Source organism: Dermatophagoides farinae, chromosome 7 (genome assembly GCF_024713945.1).
Source record: "Dermatophagoides farinae isolate YC_2012a chromosome 7, ASM2471394v1, whole genome shotgun sequence".
NCBI lineage: Eukaryota > Metazoa > Arthropoda > Arachnida > Sarcoptiformes > Pyroglyphidae > Dermatophagoides > Dermatophagoides farinae.
Window position 1 is genome coordinate 335,885 of NC_134683.1, and position 15,952 is coordinate 351,836.

The 15,952-nt window shown below is 31.3% G+C and overlaps 6 protein-coding genes across 8 annotated transcripts; 3 read left to right on the forward strand and 3 right to left on the reverse strand.

Annotated features, from left to right (window-relative positions):
- The first annotated feature begins 130 nt into the window (after positions 1 to 130).
- On the forward strand, positions 131 to 1,726 carry LOC124497147 (gamma-aminobutyric acid receptor subunit beta). The gene is made up of 4 exons (XM_047060765.2): positions 131 to 300; positions 369 to 537; positions 618 to 936; positions 1,002 to 1,726. The coding sequence occupies exons 1-4, from the start codon at positions 131 to 133 to the stop codon at positions 1,691 to 1,693; spliced, it is 1,350 nt and encodes a 449-aa protein (XP_046916721.1). The 3' UTR covers positions 1,694 to 1,726.
- LOC124497149 (uncharacterized) lies at positions 1,658 to 3,277 on the reverse strand. The gene is made up of 3 exons (XM_047060767.2): positions 2,586 to 3,277; positions 2,145 to 2,507; positions 1,658 to 2,076 (listed from the first exon to the last, which is right to left on the reverse strand). Exons 1-3 carry the CDS (start codon positions 2,640 to 2,642, stop codon positions 1,708 to 1,710), a joined length of 789 nt encoding a protein of 262 aa, XP_046916723.1. The 5' UTR covers positions 2,643 to 3,277; the 3' UTR covers positions 1,658 to 1,707.
- Positions 3,278 to 4,483: 1,206 nt separating this feature from the next.
- On the forward strand, positions 4,484 to 6,009 carry LOC124496375 (uncharacterized). Its single transcript, XM_047059892.2, has 2 exons — positions 4,484 to 5,106; positions 5,175 to 6,009. Exons 1-2 carry the CDS (start codon positions 4,610 to 4,612, stop codon positions 5,434 to 5,436), a joined length of 759 nt encoding a protein of 252 aa, XP_046915848.2. The 5' UTR covers positions 4,484 to 4,609; the 3' UTR covers positions 5,437 to 6,009.
- On the forward strand, positions 5,514 to 7,142 carry LOC124496374 (uncharacterized). Of its 2 annotated transcripts, none has more exons than XM_075732558.1 (3): positions 5,514 to 5,911; positions 6,144 to 6,651; positions 6,711 to 7,142. In XM_075732558.1, the coding sequence occupies exons 1-3, from the start codon at positions 5,890 to 5,892 to the stop codon at positions 7,012 to 7,014; spliced, it is 834 nt and encodes a 277-aa protein (XP_075588673.1). In that variant the 5' UTR covers positions 5,514 to 5,889; the 3' UTR covers positions 7,015 to 7,142. The 2 variants fall into 2 exon arrangements, with proteins under 2 accessions (XP_075588673.1, XP_075588672.1); XM_075732557.1 differs by lacking the exon at positions 5,514 to 5,911 and adding an exon at positions 5,931 to 6,055.
- Positions 6,910 to 8,892, reverse strand: LOC124496933 (uncharacterized). The gene has a single exon (XM_047060502.2). It carries the CDS (start codon positions 8,890 to 8,892, stop codon positions 7,387 to 7,389), a length of 1,506 nt encoding a protein of 501 aa, XP_046916458.2. The 3' UTR covers positions 6,910 to 7,386.
- Positions 8,893 to 11,949: 3,057 nt separating this feature from the next.
- LOC124496932 (uncharacterized) lies at positions 11,950 to 15,718 on the reverse strand. 2 transcript variants are annotated; one of them, XM_047060501.2, is made up of 4 exons: positions 13,654 to 15,718; positions 12,958 to 13,588; positions 12,494 to 12,901; positions 11,950 to 12,365 (listed from the first exon to the last, which is right to left on the reverse strand). In XM_047060501.2, exons 1-4 carry the CDS (start codon positions 15,139 to 15,141, stop codon positions 12,037 to 12,039), a joined length of 2,856 nt encoding a protein of 951 aa, XP_046916457.2. In that variant the 5' UTR covers positions 15,142 to 15,718; the 3' UTR covers positions 11,950 to 12,036. The 2 variants fall into 2 exon arrangements, with proteins under 2 accessions (XP_046916457.2, XP_075588670.1); XM_075732555.1 differs by having other exon boundaries at positions 12,958 to 13,549; positions 13,654 to 15,141.
- Between the last annotated feature and the right edge of the window lie 234 nt (positions 15,719 to 15,952).

The following is a 15,952-nucleotide window of genomic DNA, read 5'->3' on the forward strand; positions in this document are numbered from 1 at the left end:
ATCAATAAATTAATCGATTGGGAACCACCAAAGAATTCTTTGATGCCACAATTATTACCACACACACCATCATTTGATCGGTTGTTTATACGACGATGATCAATTTCGGTCTGGTTGGTTGGTTTGATGTATGGCAATTGGCTGGCTATATCAATGGTGTATTCATTTCATTCGATTCATTGATGATTCGAATGTTTTCTATGATTGGTTAGCGAAAATGCAATCATCATCATTCAGGATTTGGTCAATTGTCATCATCTGTTGCTGGTGGTGGTCATTGATTGGATGGCCAATACAAATGTAAATATTGTTCTCTTTGAATCATAATTTAATGTATATTGATATATTGATTTTGATGAATTTTATAGTTGCCAATGTTCATCAGATATATTGAAAATTAGTGAAATGGTACGGCAAATGGTAAACAAACGACATTATAATAAAGATATTCGACCAGATTATGGTAGTGGTGGACCATTAATTGTTAATGTTACTATCGCTATACATGATATTTATGATATATCGGATGTAAATATGGTAATCATCAATGAATGAATTGATCGAATGATTGTTTACTTGACTTACCAAAATGATTCTTTTTTCTTATTGATCAAAAGGATTTCACTATCGATCTTCATTTTCGTCAATATTGGCGTGATTCAAGACTTATGTTCGAACCGATCTCAAATATAACTCGTTTGTTTATGGGTGGTGATTTTTATGAATTAATCTGGCTTCCTGATACATTCTTTTTAAATGGAAAATCCTTGCAGACTCATCAATCAACAGCATCCACGAGATCCAATACATTGATTGAATTGTCTCATAATGGATCAATATTGTATAGTACACGTATGACCGTTGTGGCCAGTTGTCCAATGGATCTTTCTTATTTTCCGGCTGATCGACAACGTTGTCAGCTGAATTTTGGTAGCTGTACGTTTTTTTGATGAGAAAAAATTATTTTCTTCTGATTTTTTTCCATTTTTTCCAATCAACAGATGGCTACACTATCGACGATATTATTTATAAATGGACACCGGGTAAAATTTTACTTGAAGATCGCAATTTGGCCACTTTTACTGTTTCTGGACTGAATAATAGTCACCAGATTCGTCATAATGATGTTGGATCATTTAGTCATCTGATTCTCTATATCGATATTGAAAGATCCACTGGTTATTATTTGTATCAAACATTTATACCGGCATTTCTTATCGTTCTCATTTCATGGATACCATTCTGGTTGGGTCATGATGATCACGTCGAACGTGTTGCTATTGGTGTGACAACGGTGTTGACAATTACTACTTTGATAACAAGCACGATGGAATCGTTGCCGAAAATTTCTTACGTAAAAGCATTAGATATTTATCTTTTTGTTTGTTTCATCATGGTATTCATATCACTAATTGAATATGCTATTGTCGGTTATTATGAACATTCACGTCGTATACGTTTTATACATCAATGTTTATGTTTGAAACCTATTGCTACTGGTCAACAGCCAACGAATGAACCGAATCACCATCAGCAGCATAATAATATTCTGGAATCACGATTATTTATGGATCAAACATCATCGATTGATTATTATTCACGTTGGTTATTTCCAATCATTTTTGCATTGTTCAATGCAATTTATATATGGTTTATATTTAGTGTTAAAGAATTTTATCATCATGATATTTAAATTATCAATAAATTTCAAAAATTTGACATTTTACATTTTTTTTGATCGTTGATTGATTGATCATATTGAAGTGGTGGACTTTTACCAAGAAAAATTTCTTTTAAATTTGTTATTGGTATAGATGGTTGACGTTGTACTAGTGGATCACGTGGTGGTCTTTGTATACGTTGTTGATCTTTACTGACATTGATGTCTAAACGTTTTTTAACCCATTCAGTATCGACATGTGAAACATGTAGATCATCACCTAACGGCATTCCATTTCTACGACGTACATTGGATCCAATTTGTTCAATTTGTTGCAATCCATAATCCATTTGTTCATTAAGCCATTCATCATATGGTTTCCCAAGCGTTGGTTTATTACCATTTTTTTCTGCTATCTATATGAATAAATAAATCGATAATCGATAATTGAAATAAAAAAAAAATGGAAACAGATTTCACTTACATATCTTCCTAATGTATAAAGACAACGTGTTACTTTCGGCATATCTAGCATTGATAATAAATCTTCAACGTCGAATAATTCCGTATCATTGAGACCATATTGACGACATGCATCCAAGAATCGGTGAATATTTTCCACTTTTTTTCCTTTATCATCACCTTTTTCCAATAAACTCTTCTTCATGCTTGATGTTTGTTGTTTACCATTATCTCGTAGATCGGATGCTACATTTTCCATTAATCGACATAATACAACACCATCACGTAAATATTGTTCATATTCATAACTAAATGATATTTCTTCAATCATTTTCCATAACCATAATAAAAATTGACTTTCACGTACATAATCAACATCAGAACGCTGTTTTGTGTATGTTTAGGATGGATAAATATTTGTATTTAGACAATGTTTTTATTATGGAAAATAAAAAAAACTTACAGGTTTTGGCATAGGTAAACAAGGTGATGTGTTATCAGCATGGTGATTTTTAGCCATAATTTTTTTATTTTTGATTCCTCTATTTGTACAATCAACTTTACCTTTCCAATGAAAAAAAAATATTCTGTCAGGTCAGATCAGGTCATAGGTTAATATAATGTTGAAATACAAAGTTCAACAAAATGAATACAGGATACGGAGAGAATGGATAGGTCACTTGTTGCCAATAATAATAAATTCAATTAACACTTGGTCCACTTTTTTTCATCAAAGTTTTTTCATTCATTTTTCGTACAGCAGGATTTCTTGATGTGTATGTTGTGTTGTGTTGTTGATTTCTGGGTGTTGGCATCATCATCATGCATCATCCATTCATCCGTCCGTCATGAATTTGATGAGATCGTTTTGTTCTGTTTCTTTTTTTTCGGTAGCAAAGCAAAGCAACATCTGCATGTTGGGAGTCAACCACCGCGACGATGATGATGATGATGACAATAGCAGCTGTTGGCAGTGTTGTTGGAAAAAAAATTCTTTCAAGCAAATTCGAATCCTGGTTCGAATTCTGCTGTGTTCATCGGAATAATTTCTTCTCAACTACAAAATTGAAGTAGTGGTGATGGTGGTGGTGGTGTTGGTGATGACGATAAAAAGGTCAAATTTAAAAATAGACAAAATTCAGTGATTTCAACAATTATATTGTTGCTTAGACAAAAAGTTAATTTGAATAAAAATATTCCATTCACAATGTACGTACAATTTCAAATGATTTCAATACATGGATTTATTCGTCAGAAAAAAATGATTTATGACGAGATTAACATCAAAAACAGGATGTTTTTTTTGTTTTCGGTTCATGTGTAGGATTGTTGGTAATTTTATCGCTACTTTTGAAAATGGACGATGCTAATCTATTTACGGACATTGAACGAATCCGATGATTATGTGTGTGTGTGTGTGTATGTGTGGGTGGGTGGAGGATCTGGTTTTTCAAGCTGTTTTTTTTTGTCCATTCGAGAGGTGCTAATATTTTTTTTCAGTGTTTTTGTAACTGGACAAAACAAGCCAGAAAAAAGTCTTGACCAAATGTTACACAATTGATGATGTATCAGCTGTTTGTGTCAGGTCTATTGAAATTTGAATCGAATGAATCAGAATGAACGAAGAAAAAAATTAATTAATAATTTATTTCCATTCATCAATTGCTTTATTGTAATAACGAAAATTGAAAATTGAAAATGAAAAAGAAAAAAGCCGACAAAAGAGCGAAAAAAACTTTTCAATTCATTTTTTTATCGTTTGAAAATATGAAAATTTTCCTGTCATATTTGATTATTACGATGATGATGAATAATGGTGTTTGATGAACGATTTTCGTACAGAAAAAAACCAGATTCAATTCAATTGATCATTCATATAAATGTCGATTTTTGTGACGTAATCATTATCATTTGATCAATAAAAAAAAATTTTTTATTTCAAAACTTGAATTTCGAATCATAAAAATTCAATTGTCTTAATTAATCTTTTCAGATTCAGATAAATGCCATTCATTACAAATATCTCAATGGTCATCTAATGAAAAAATTTCTGACGTCATCATGCCCTGATAATATGATAATTTCATGATAATGGTCATCGATATTTTTTTTTTTTTTTTTTGAATGTGATGATTAAAGATTGAAATCAAAAAATGTTCTTTTTCTGGAAAAAAAACCTGAATTTATTTAAATTCATAATCGTAGAAATGAATTGAGTGATGATGAATCAATTTCATTGCCATATCCATCATGAAAAATTGTGTGTGCGTGTGTAAGAACACGAATATTTTATCGGAAGAAAAAAAAATAAAACAAAACCAAACAAAAAATCAGGATTATTATTTATTTAAAGGCAATGAAAAAATCTTGATGATCATGATTTCAATTTTTAAAAAAATAATTCAATGATTGAACGATTCCGTTTGGTAGTTGATTTTTTTTTTTGTAAATCTGGAAAAAGTTCTTGTGAGACAACAACAAACAAAAATGTTGCATAAATCATCATTTCATTGTATTGTTTTTATTATCGTCGTCGTTAATATTTGTGAATCGATGGCAAGTAAATCATCGAAATTCTCATCACCATCATCATCATGTAACAAAACCGAAACTGATCAATGTGCATTGAATCTCATACCATTAACAAATGAATCAATATTACGGAATCCACCAAAAACATTAACGGAAATCAATCATATATGTCAAAATTTCATGTTTCCAATGGAAGGTTGTATGCGTAGATATGCAATGAAATGTATGACAAAATCCGCACGACAACCATTATTAGTAATGCTATATTCGGTGACAAAATTGAATAAAAAAATTTGTTCAATACGAAAACGTAAACAAAATTTTCTAACATTAATTGATTGTGTTTACAACAATTTGGATTTATACTCTCAGCTGATGTTTAATTTAACACGTCAAATGTATGCAATTTCCCGTGATCATCGTGATAAACTTAAATTTCCAATGATTTGTTGGTAAATATATCGATTGATTGATCGATTTTCATTTGAATTTTAACATCATTTTTTTTAATTTTCATCAGCTACGCTCATCGACAAAACGAATGGGTCAAAGTGCAATTATTGAAAGATTGCCCGAACAACACAAGAGCTCACGAAGAATTAAATAATTGGCTTGACAGTTATACTGGTGATTTATTAAATTTATTTTGTGGTGATTATACTGAAGATTCGGACAAATGTGATTCATTACAAATACCAAAATGGTCATCACGTGATAATGAAACATTGCCATGGAAAAGTTTCTTAATGGTTTTGGTGGATTTATTAAATGATTTAAAATGAGCCACACTCATTACGAAAGAAACCTATTGCCAGTGTACTTTTAAAACACTCATTCACCACCACCACCAAATCGATTAAATGTAATTTCTCTGAATGACAGACCAAATGACGAAAAATAAAAAAAAATTCCAAGAATTTTAAGTAAAAATAATTCATCAACGACAATGAATCAAAAAAAAAAAAAAAAAATTTATAAATAAATGAATCAACAGTAAACAAGTTTGTTTGTTCAAATTCCAATAATTTTTTCATTTATTCAAAAATAATATGATGATGATTATGATCAAAAGATATTTTATCAACACAACGATCATCATTTTACCTTTTTTTTCATTTCATCGGAAAAAAAATTCTGAAAATAAATTCAATTTCTTTAAAAAAAATCAAATTAATTCACCAATCTTTTCATTTATACGGTGATTTTTTTTTTAAAGTAAATGGAATCTTTCGCGTATGGTAGTGTTGAATGGAAGTGGTAAAGAAAGAATTTTTCATATTTTACCTCGTCATTTTTCTGTCTATAATCAAGATAATTTTTTTCGAAATTTTCAAATAAAAATTTTATCAAATAAATTTACAGCTGTATTAATAATGAAAACAACAACATTAATCTGGCCAAGTTTCGCTATAAATAGCCCGAAATTTTTACCAAATTTTATTTAATTTTTCTTTTTTTTTCTTTCTTTCTTTCGTCATTCATTCGCTAGATTGCAACCAAATTATTTCAACCATGAAGATTCGATCAATATTTCATCATGTTTCACAACTATTAATGGTCATCATTGCCACGACGACGATAATGGTGACCGATGGTTCAATTTCCACGGCAAAACATTGTAAACGTGCTGATCGATGTGCATTGACATTAATACCATTGACGGATGCTAAATTCATGTCCAAACCTCCGAGAACACCGCAAGAATTGAATGAATGGTGCAAACGTGTTGCGCCACAAGAACGTTGTCTAAAAGATTTTGCCAATAAATGTCTGGATAAACAATCCAAACAATCATTATCAGTTATGATGTATAGTTTTTCACGAACGAATAAACGTTTGTGTACGAATAAGAAACGACGTCAAACATTTCTGAATCTTATTGAATGTGGCCATAAAGAATTGACTATGTTTGCAGATATTCTTAAAAATTTAACCACAGATTTTCATGGAATTTTGACGTTTAAACAACAAAATTTACGTATACCATTAGGTTGTTGGTAAGTGTGCACGATTAATTTATTGCAAATTTCACAAACTAATCTATTGTGATATGTAGTTCCTATTATAAATGGAAAAATATTGCCGCTACAAAAGTCATACAAATGTGTCCAGATAATGACGCAGCACACGAAGAAGTGGAAAATCTTCTGAATGGTTATACAAATGATTTATTAGCTGTTGTTTGTGGTGATTATACGGAAGAATCGGATAAATGTGATAAAATTATCCAAAAAATACCTGAATGGAAACAACCGTTACGTTGGAATAATTTTATTATACCATTGGTCGAAATATTCGATAGTATCGATGATAATAGTGCTGGTGATGAGGATGCTGGTGTTGTATCATCATCGCAATGAATTTTTTTTTAAAGATAAAATGACATTTCATTTTTGAATTAAATAAAAATATGTTACATTCATACATACAATATAGATAAATAGATAAATAAAATAAACAAAAACCCAAAGAAAAAATCCAAAAATAACAGCAAAGGTTTGATTGATTGGTTGGATACAAATGGTGGCCACGAAAAACAAAATATGTGATATGTTCGTGTTGACCTTTCAGCCGAAGAAGTTTTTTTTTGTTTTGTTTTGTCTTCTGGTTCAACGAACCAGAAGTTTGTCGATGCTTGATGGTTATCATCATCAATTATGGTGGCAATGACAATGATATCATCGTCTTTGAATTTTGGCAATGAATTTAAATCAAAATTGAATGCAGTACAATCAACTTTTTGACATAATCTGTACATAATGACAAACAGCAAACATAATGCCAATTAATTCAATTATAGCGAAACCTAATGCAGTCCAGCCAAGCATTAATACATAATCACGCATTTCGGCGCCAAATTTGGACCAACAACCATCATAATAAATATTATTTGGATGTTTCCGATGGCCACAATTTTCCACAAATGTTTTGCAACATGAATCTGGCACTGGTATTGTTTTATTACGATATTGATCGATAATTATTGATTGATTTTCATCATCATCGTTGTTGATAATTCTTAAATATTCATAATCATCATAATAATTCCAACCACAACATTGAAATTCATGATATAGTGATTCAATTTCTTCCGAATGATTGACTAGTAAATCGGCTATATCGACAGAATCACGTACAGAAATAAGAAAATCGTCATTATTATTTCGAGCTGAATTCGTCGATAAAAATACATGATCCGGACTAACGGTTATTATCGCCAATAACCCGATAACCAATTGTACGGTAAATAGAAATAATAAGATGAAAATATAGATACAAAGTACGATGGTTGAATTGGCAAAATGTGACCACGATGAATGTTTTTGTTGATCCTGGAACAATCGACATTGATGATGATGATGATGATTATTATTATTATTATGTAATAATCGATTTGAATATTTTCGATCAATCAATAATAATGATGAATTATTTTGATGACTTGGTGTTGATGATACATATCGATTGTGGTGATGGTCATTCATCATCGATATATCGATATCTGAACAATCATCTAAAATTATTGATTCATTTAAATAAGCTGATTTCGATGGTGTCGCTGTTGTTGATGATAATGAAGTGGATCGAAATGATGATTGTGGTTGTTGTTGTTGTGGTTGTTGTTTTTGTTGTGGACTATTTCGACTCCAATCACTATATCGAAATAATAAGGATTCATTTTCATTTACAATCATCTGTTGTCCGTTAAGATGACCACGACCGCGACGATAATAATAATAATCTGAACTTTTTGACCAACTAGTGGCTGTTGAGAAACAAATATTCATCAATGAAATCACAATGATGACAATTCCGCAGAATAACATTGAATAATGAATAATCTGCACCAGGTGACCATTGCCCAATAGATTGATAATGTTATTTAGATATTTTGTCGTCTCACCCAAATAACGGCTAACTTCTGGCCGTCCATATATGACCGTCAACAATAGGATACAAATTCCACTTAATAGGAAGATAAAATTGAATAAAAACAAAACAAGATTAACAAAACGTGCCGAGAAACAACAACATTCTGGTGCCGGAATATTTTCACTTTGATTTGCCAATAAAGATGATGGTGCAATCGGTAACGTAGGTGATGATTGCTTTGGCTGTCTAGGTTGTTGTTGTTTATGTTGTTGAGATATTTGTCGTTTCAATGATGACGAAGACGACGACGGTGGTGTTGATGATGAATGTTGTTTTTGTTGTCGATTAGTTTCCGTCATTTTCATTCAAGAGATCAAATGATTGTAAAAATCAAAATTTAATTGAGATCAAACAGCAACCACGAAAAGAAGAAATAATAATAAAACAAGTTTAATGCGTGGGTGGCTAACTATCCACAGACGATTCACAAGTGGTTTTCATCAACATCCACCACTAGTTTGTTGTATTCGATGAAAATTATCTTTGGAGAAAAGGGTTTCACTTTTCAGAAATTAATCAGCAGATAAACAACCAATTACACCAAGAAATAATCGTTGAAATCATAAGAAATCGGATACGGTTTGTTTTTTTTTGTCGATAACAAAAATCAATGGATCATCGATCGATCGCAATAAAAAAAAAGTAGATCTCGAAAAATATTCATTTATCGTACACACAGTACATATCATTTAGCATCTGGCAAGTGCATAGCACATACACACAAACACATCAATGGCAAAATGTCAAATTGAAAATGCGGCCAAAATTTATGTCGTCGTATGAGAATCGATGATGATGAGGATGTGATGATGCACATATAACATACATCTACAATAGTGATGTTTGAACAGAAAATTGAAAATGAAAAATAGTGTCGCGTGCGCACGTGTAACGGTTGTTGTAGTTCATCAAGCTGAAAGTTTTTTTTTTTTTTTTTTGTTGTTGTCGACGACTACGACGAAGAATTTTCGAATGACCCGAATTTTTTTCTGATGAATGATGAATAATGATGTTGTTTTCGTTGTTGTTGACAACAAAATGTTCTGTTAAAATTTGTTCATCTCAAACGAGAACAAAAGTCTTAGTTTTTTTAGTCATAGAAATTCATTTCTAAGAAATCGGTGATGATGATGACGATTGCCAAGGACATTGGATGGACACACATAAATTTTTTTCTGAATGAGAAAAAAATGACCGTTTGTGAAAAGCGACGAGAGAACACGTTGGTGGTCGTCGTTTTGTTTTTATCGTTTGTACGTTTTTATTCGTTGTTCAAAGCCAAGCTTAGCTTAATGAAAAAACAACCACCACGAGGCTATAATTTATCAATTCGTTTTGCTTATTCATTCAATGTGGTTTGATCTGGTGTTTGGTTTTTCGTTGACCATTGGTGGTCATTCTATAATCACGATAATGATATGATGATCGATACACACAAACACAGGTCACATAATGGGATTGGTTTTATTTTTGTTTTCTATGGCGAATCGAATTAACCATCCATCGATTTCGAAAAAAAAACTGTAGCAGAACTGTATAGCGAGAGAGATCAGAATCAAACATACACTCATTACCATAAATGGTAGAAAGAAAATTCAACGTTTTTTTCTCTTGAATATTTGGAGGAGTTTTTTGTTTGTTTGTTTGTTGATTAATGGTTTTTCAAAATGGTAGAAAATAAATCCCTCGGATTATGATGATGATCATTGATGATTAAAAAGTCAAATTACGATACGATGTTGATGCAAGGTTTTTTTCTGCAAAATGAAATCCATAAAACTTACCCCATTCATATATATGCAAAAAAAAAAGAAAACCATATGTTTCGTTTGTTTGTTTTGTTTCAATTTCGGTTGTTTATTTTTTTGTTTGATTAACCCGTTGTTGTGGTGGTGGTGGTTACCATCTCACATGTTGATGAATCCCACGGTTTTCGTATTTGTTGTCATATGGATTCATTCATTCATTCATCGATGATGATGGCGTCATTATATATTTGAAATAAGGAAAGAAAAAAAACCGGTGGATTTTTTTTTCTTGCAACCACACTACACACAGAAGGATAGAAAAAAAAGAGAAAACACGTACAACACGTGTCCAGGTACATAGGCACACAGATAGTTGAATGAGGAAAAAAATTCAGCCAGACGATTACGCACACGATCAGATTGAATCACACAGAGGTCATTATCGATGAAATTCCAAAAAATTTAATTGCATGGACCTAGCTAAAGTTGATCATGAAATTTTGTTGCTGTATGGATGATTGAAAATGATCAAATGATTTACTTGAATTGATTGAATAAAACATTTCGCACACACAGACTGACAGATTTCGAAGCTTTTTTGAAAAGTTTTCAAACTTCTAATCAGTGGTTGCTATTGGCAGTCGTAGTGGTATGGCTTCATTTTTTTTCTCTCTTGCAATTTTCAAACGAAAATCTCTCACACACACACACATTTTTACCTGTCTATCGTTTAATTGAATTTTCCAAGAATATGAAAAAAAAGTGGAATGTTTTCGCGAACAACCAAAAGATTATTGTTCAAAGTTCAGCAATCACAGAACTGGACTGACTTATATAAGTGTTAATGTCAATAAAAAAAAATGGACAAAATTGAGAGAAAAAACACACCACCACCATTAACCAAACAAGTGAGAAAGAATTCCATAAACAAAATTGGTCCTGCCATCAGCTAACTAACCAACCATTAGGGCAAAGTTTACACAAGGTGTGTATGTGTGTGTGTGTGTGTAGGTTGAATAAAATTCAGATTTTCTGTTTTTACCGGAGAAATAATGCGAAACCCTGCAAACAAAAAAGTCAAAATCTTTGTAAATAAAACCTTCCCACACACACACACACAATTACACCAAACAAACAAAAATAAATACAGGGATTTCAACCAAGAAAAAAAATTCTCAAAAGAATCATCATTTGATCAGTTTTTTGACGATCAAATCAAAACAAAAATGTGTGGCAAAACAACAAATAAACTTTGGAAAACTTTATCATACACACACACCCGTTTGGGGAAAGTAAAGTAAGTCATTTACCATTTACAAACACACATAGACAGAATAACAATATAACAAGAAATAAAATTCATTTTTTTCTGATCAAAAACATTTCAAAACATCATTGTCATATTCAAATCATTTGTTTGTTGATAGCTACATCGTTGTTGTTGTTATTGCGTTACCCAGAGTGATGGTTTTTCATATTATCATGTCAGTGTCTTGTTTTTCTATAAATGGTCATTGAATATTGTGAATGAGACAATCCCTTTTGATTATTTAGCTCTAATTCAATTTAACCCATTTAGAACAAATTAGTTTCAATTTGATTGAATTAGGTTCATTTCATTGTTTAAATTAGAATTTTTATTTTATTTGAATGTCAGCAAAAAAAAAAAAATGTCAATCCTGATTGACTGGCTGTCTTGTGTTATGAAAACATGACTCGTCGTTTTGGTTTTTTTGAATTTTTCGTCTGTTGTTGATCATTCATGTTCATTTGTTGTTGCTGATGTTGTTCTTCATTGCTGTTGTTGTTGTTTTCGTTGTTCAAACCATCATTTTTATTATTTTGGCCATTTATTTTAATTGTTATCGATGCTGACAATCTTGATTGATGATTATTACCATTATTTTCGATTATCGATCGATCTTGATCATCATCAATTGAATGGCTTGCTGTTGTCTTATCAACAACGCGTTGTTGCTGTTGTTCTTTATTTTCGATCATTTGTGATCGTCGCATACATGCATCCATTGCTAGTAGTAAATTATGACCATATTTGGGTAATGAAATTGATTGTTGTGTGAATAAATTCAAAACAAATCGAAAAACGGGAAATGAAATCATAAATCAAAATTGTACAATCAATACAATCGATACTTACAATCACAATTTGAATTCAAAAGAAAATTTCTTATTCGTTCATCACGATCTTCAAATACATAAAATGCTTTCTTCTGTATATTGACCATTGTTCGAACAATTTGCTGTTTAATCATTTCACGATCAGATTGTCGAAGTTTATAAAAATCAGTCCATGTCCAGAATTGTTTACATGATGGTATCGATGATGTTGATGATTGTGAATGGCCATTATTATTAGCCAGTTGTCCTACGCTAATTTTTCGATTTGATTTCGATGTACGACGACGTCGTACAACATTCGTCAATTCATTTTTTGATCCTTTCAATAATCTTGTTTGATGTACATCATCATCCACATCCAGAACATCTTCATCGTTATCTTGTTGTCGATTATCATCATCATCACCCATTGGGCCATCGGCCTTTCCTAAGAAAAAAAAGCAGATTATTGGATAATACGAAATAAATGAATTATTCACTTACCATGACCACGACGATTAAATATTCGATGCCAAAACGCCAAAGGCTTTTTTCTATCTATTGATTCTTTTCGTTGTGGTCGTTCCTGTTTATCATCATCTCGATAATCCAAATGTTGTTGAGCACCACCACAATCTTTTAAAATATCACCAACTTCTTGATTGATCCAATTAATTAAATCATGATCATCCACGCGCGCATGATTTTTCCATGATTGATGAAAACGATATTGTTGTATCTGTACTATCATTAGGCCACAACGTTCTTTAATCATTGCAATCGTATCATCAAATATGGGCAGGAAACGTCCAGCTGTTTCATATGCAAGCCATTGATTACCGGCTTCTAAATCTTCAGAAATTTCGATAAAATTACAATAATCTTCTGGATGAACGAATGTTATTTTACGCCATGTATCTTTCAATCTTACAACAGGTGGACATTGAAGACTTTTTGTAATTAAATTTACTGAATGCCAATTATTCAATATTTGTAGATGACCAATGACCCGTATAAAGAATAGAATTGACCGTACACGTTGTTCTAATTGTTCATGCTGGAGGATATAAGTGGCAATCAAACGTACGATACGATTCTGGAAATGTAATAAACCTTTGATTTGTGAACATGTTTTCTGCACCAGGAAGGAAAGCAAAGATAAGTTCATTGAAATTATTAAAAAAAAATTGAAAAACTTACCATTGCATTTGTTACATTTAGAAAAAAGTGAATAATTTCCGATGATTTAATTGAATTGAAATATTTTCTCACAATAATCGTCAATTCATTTGCAAACAAAATAATTTGTTCTTCGGATTCTGGATCAAATTCAATAAAATTATCGTTGGTGCTGTTTTCTGAATTTTCATCATCCATATCAGTTGTTGTGGTAATGGTTAAATCGGAAAATATTGATAATTGAGTCGCTAAAGAATTCATTCGATTTGATTGTCTTCGATGACGGAATTCTGGATTTATCAAGGCAACTTTATCTTGATAACATTCATGTTGTTGTTGCCGTTCAACTTCTGTGGACCACAATTGACCACCTCCATAACTTTGTCTACGAAATGTCATTGCGGTTGGATCACCACCAGAAAATGTTGGTGGTACCAATGATTGACGACGACGATTACTTACAGCTTGTATGTAACGCATTTCTGAATCTGTCATCATTCCATTCACGTTGAAACTTAATTTCAATTCTGGATAAAGCATATTACTTAAATCATCAATAGAAACATTATCAAGTATGTTCTGGCGAAAATTTGAGTCCAATAATTCTTCACCACAACAATCACCGTGACGTACATCCAACGTTAATTCCGATGACCATTCACGAAGCTTGTTATTTTTATCTTGATTATTTGCAAGTAAACAATCCATCTCTGGATTTGGCATAAGAAATACAGGACGTGGCTGTAGTATTGAACCACGACGACGATTTTTTTGACGATTATAAATTCTTCGTCCAGAACCGCTAGTGGTTGTTGGATGTGAAAATTGATACAATGCTTCATCTGAACATTCAATTAACTGTTGCCAGGTTTTAAATCTTTGTTTTGATTGGATTTTTGGTAAATTCAATCCAATCATACAACCATCATTAACACCTTCACCGAATCGATTAATTTTTGGTAATTCTGTTGCATCGTAATCACCGTCATCATCGTCATCATCGTTACGGAATCCATATGGAATACGCCATAATTTATCATTAATTTTTGATTCCGGTATGCGGAAATATTTATTTACATCAATATTATTTGCGGGATTCAATGTTGCCAACAATTCACGTTCATTATCATCAATTTGAATTTTATTTTTCATAATCGGTTCTTCGGTTGATAGATATTTTACAAGTTTTAATTTCTGTTTCTTAATAGCGATTTCATCGTTGGATTTATTTTTCTTCGTCTTATTTTCGATTATGCCATTCTGTTCTTCTGATGGAATTGTCTTTTTATTTTTATTTTTCTTTAAACTTGAAAATCGAAATTTTTTGACCCAACCACTTTTTTGATTATCTTGACTATGACGGCGATTGTTTTCGTTATCTATTTGGTCATCACTCACTACATTATCATTATCATCATCATCATCAACTTCAAGATTAAAATGGATATGACCGTTATGTTTTTTCTTCATTTTATCATTATCATCGTTGTTGTGATTAAAAATGGACATTTTTTTTGCACCGGAAAATATACAAGTGAAACAAAAAGCGAAAAAAAGAAATTGAATATAAAACACTGATGTTGGTAAACAAACCACCAATGCAATTAAAGCAAAAAAGTTTATTCTCAAGGAAAAAGAAATTCAATACCTATGCAATCAATCAGTGCGTTAGTGTGTGTGTGTGTATGTGTGTGTGCACGACAATTACAAAATGAAATGAAACAGAGAAAAAGAAAATGTATGAAATTTGATGACAAATTCCAAATTTCTTTTTTATTATTATTGTCATCATTTATGACACCAACAACAATACATTGGTCGATGTTTTTTTTTCTTTGAAAAAAGTAATAAAAAAATAAAAAATAAAACGTCAAGTGTTTCGGAATCACAAGCGGATTAGCACATAGAGTGATGATAAAAATAGAATCGACTTTTTTTCTGGTTGCTTGTGGATCAATAATCGTTTCCTTGTGAGAAATTTTTTTTTTTTTGTTGAATTCAAAATTATAACAAGATTAATGATGGATAAAGAAAAATTTCAAGAAAAATAAAACGACAGTTGACATTTGCCAAAACAAAAACATCTGAAAAAACAAACACATTTACCACCAGCACGTAATTGATTTGTCAAAAAAAAAAGAAAAATTCACTCAATTATTAAAGTTCATTGTTGTTGTTGTCGTTGTGGATTAATAATAATGATGATGATGATGATTGAATTTGTAATAATTTTCCACACAAGACGAATCATTAGTCAATGATGTGTTAGTGTGTGTATCAAATTTTATTTATCCATCCATTGTCACATACACCGAAAGCC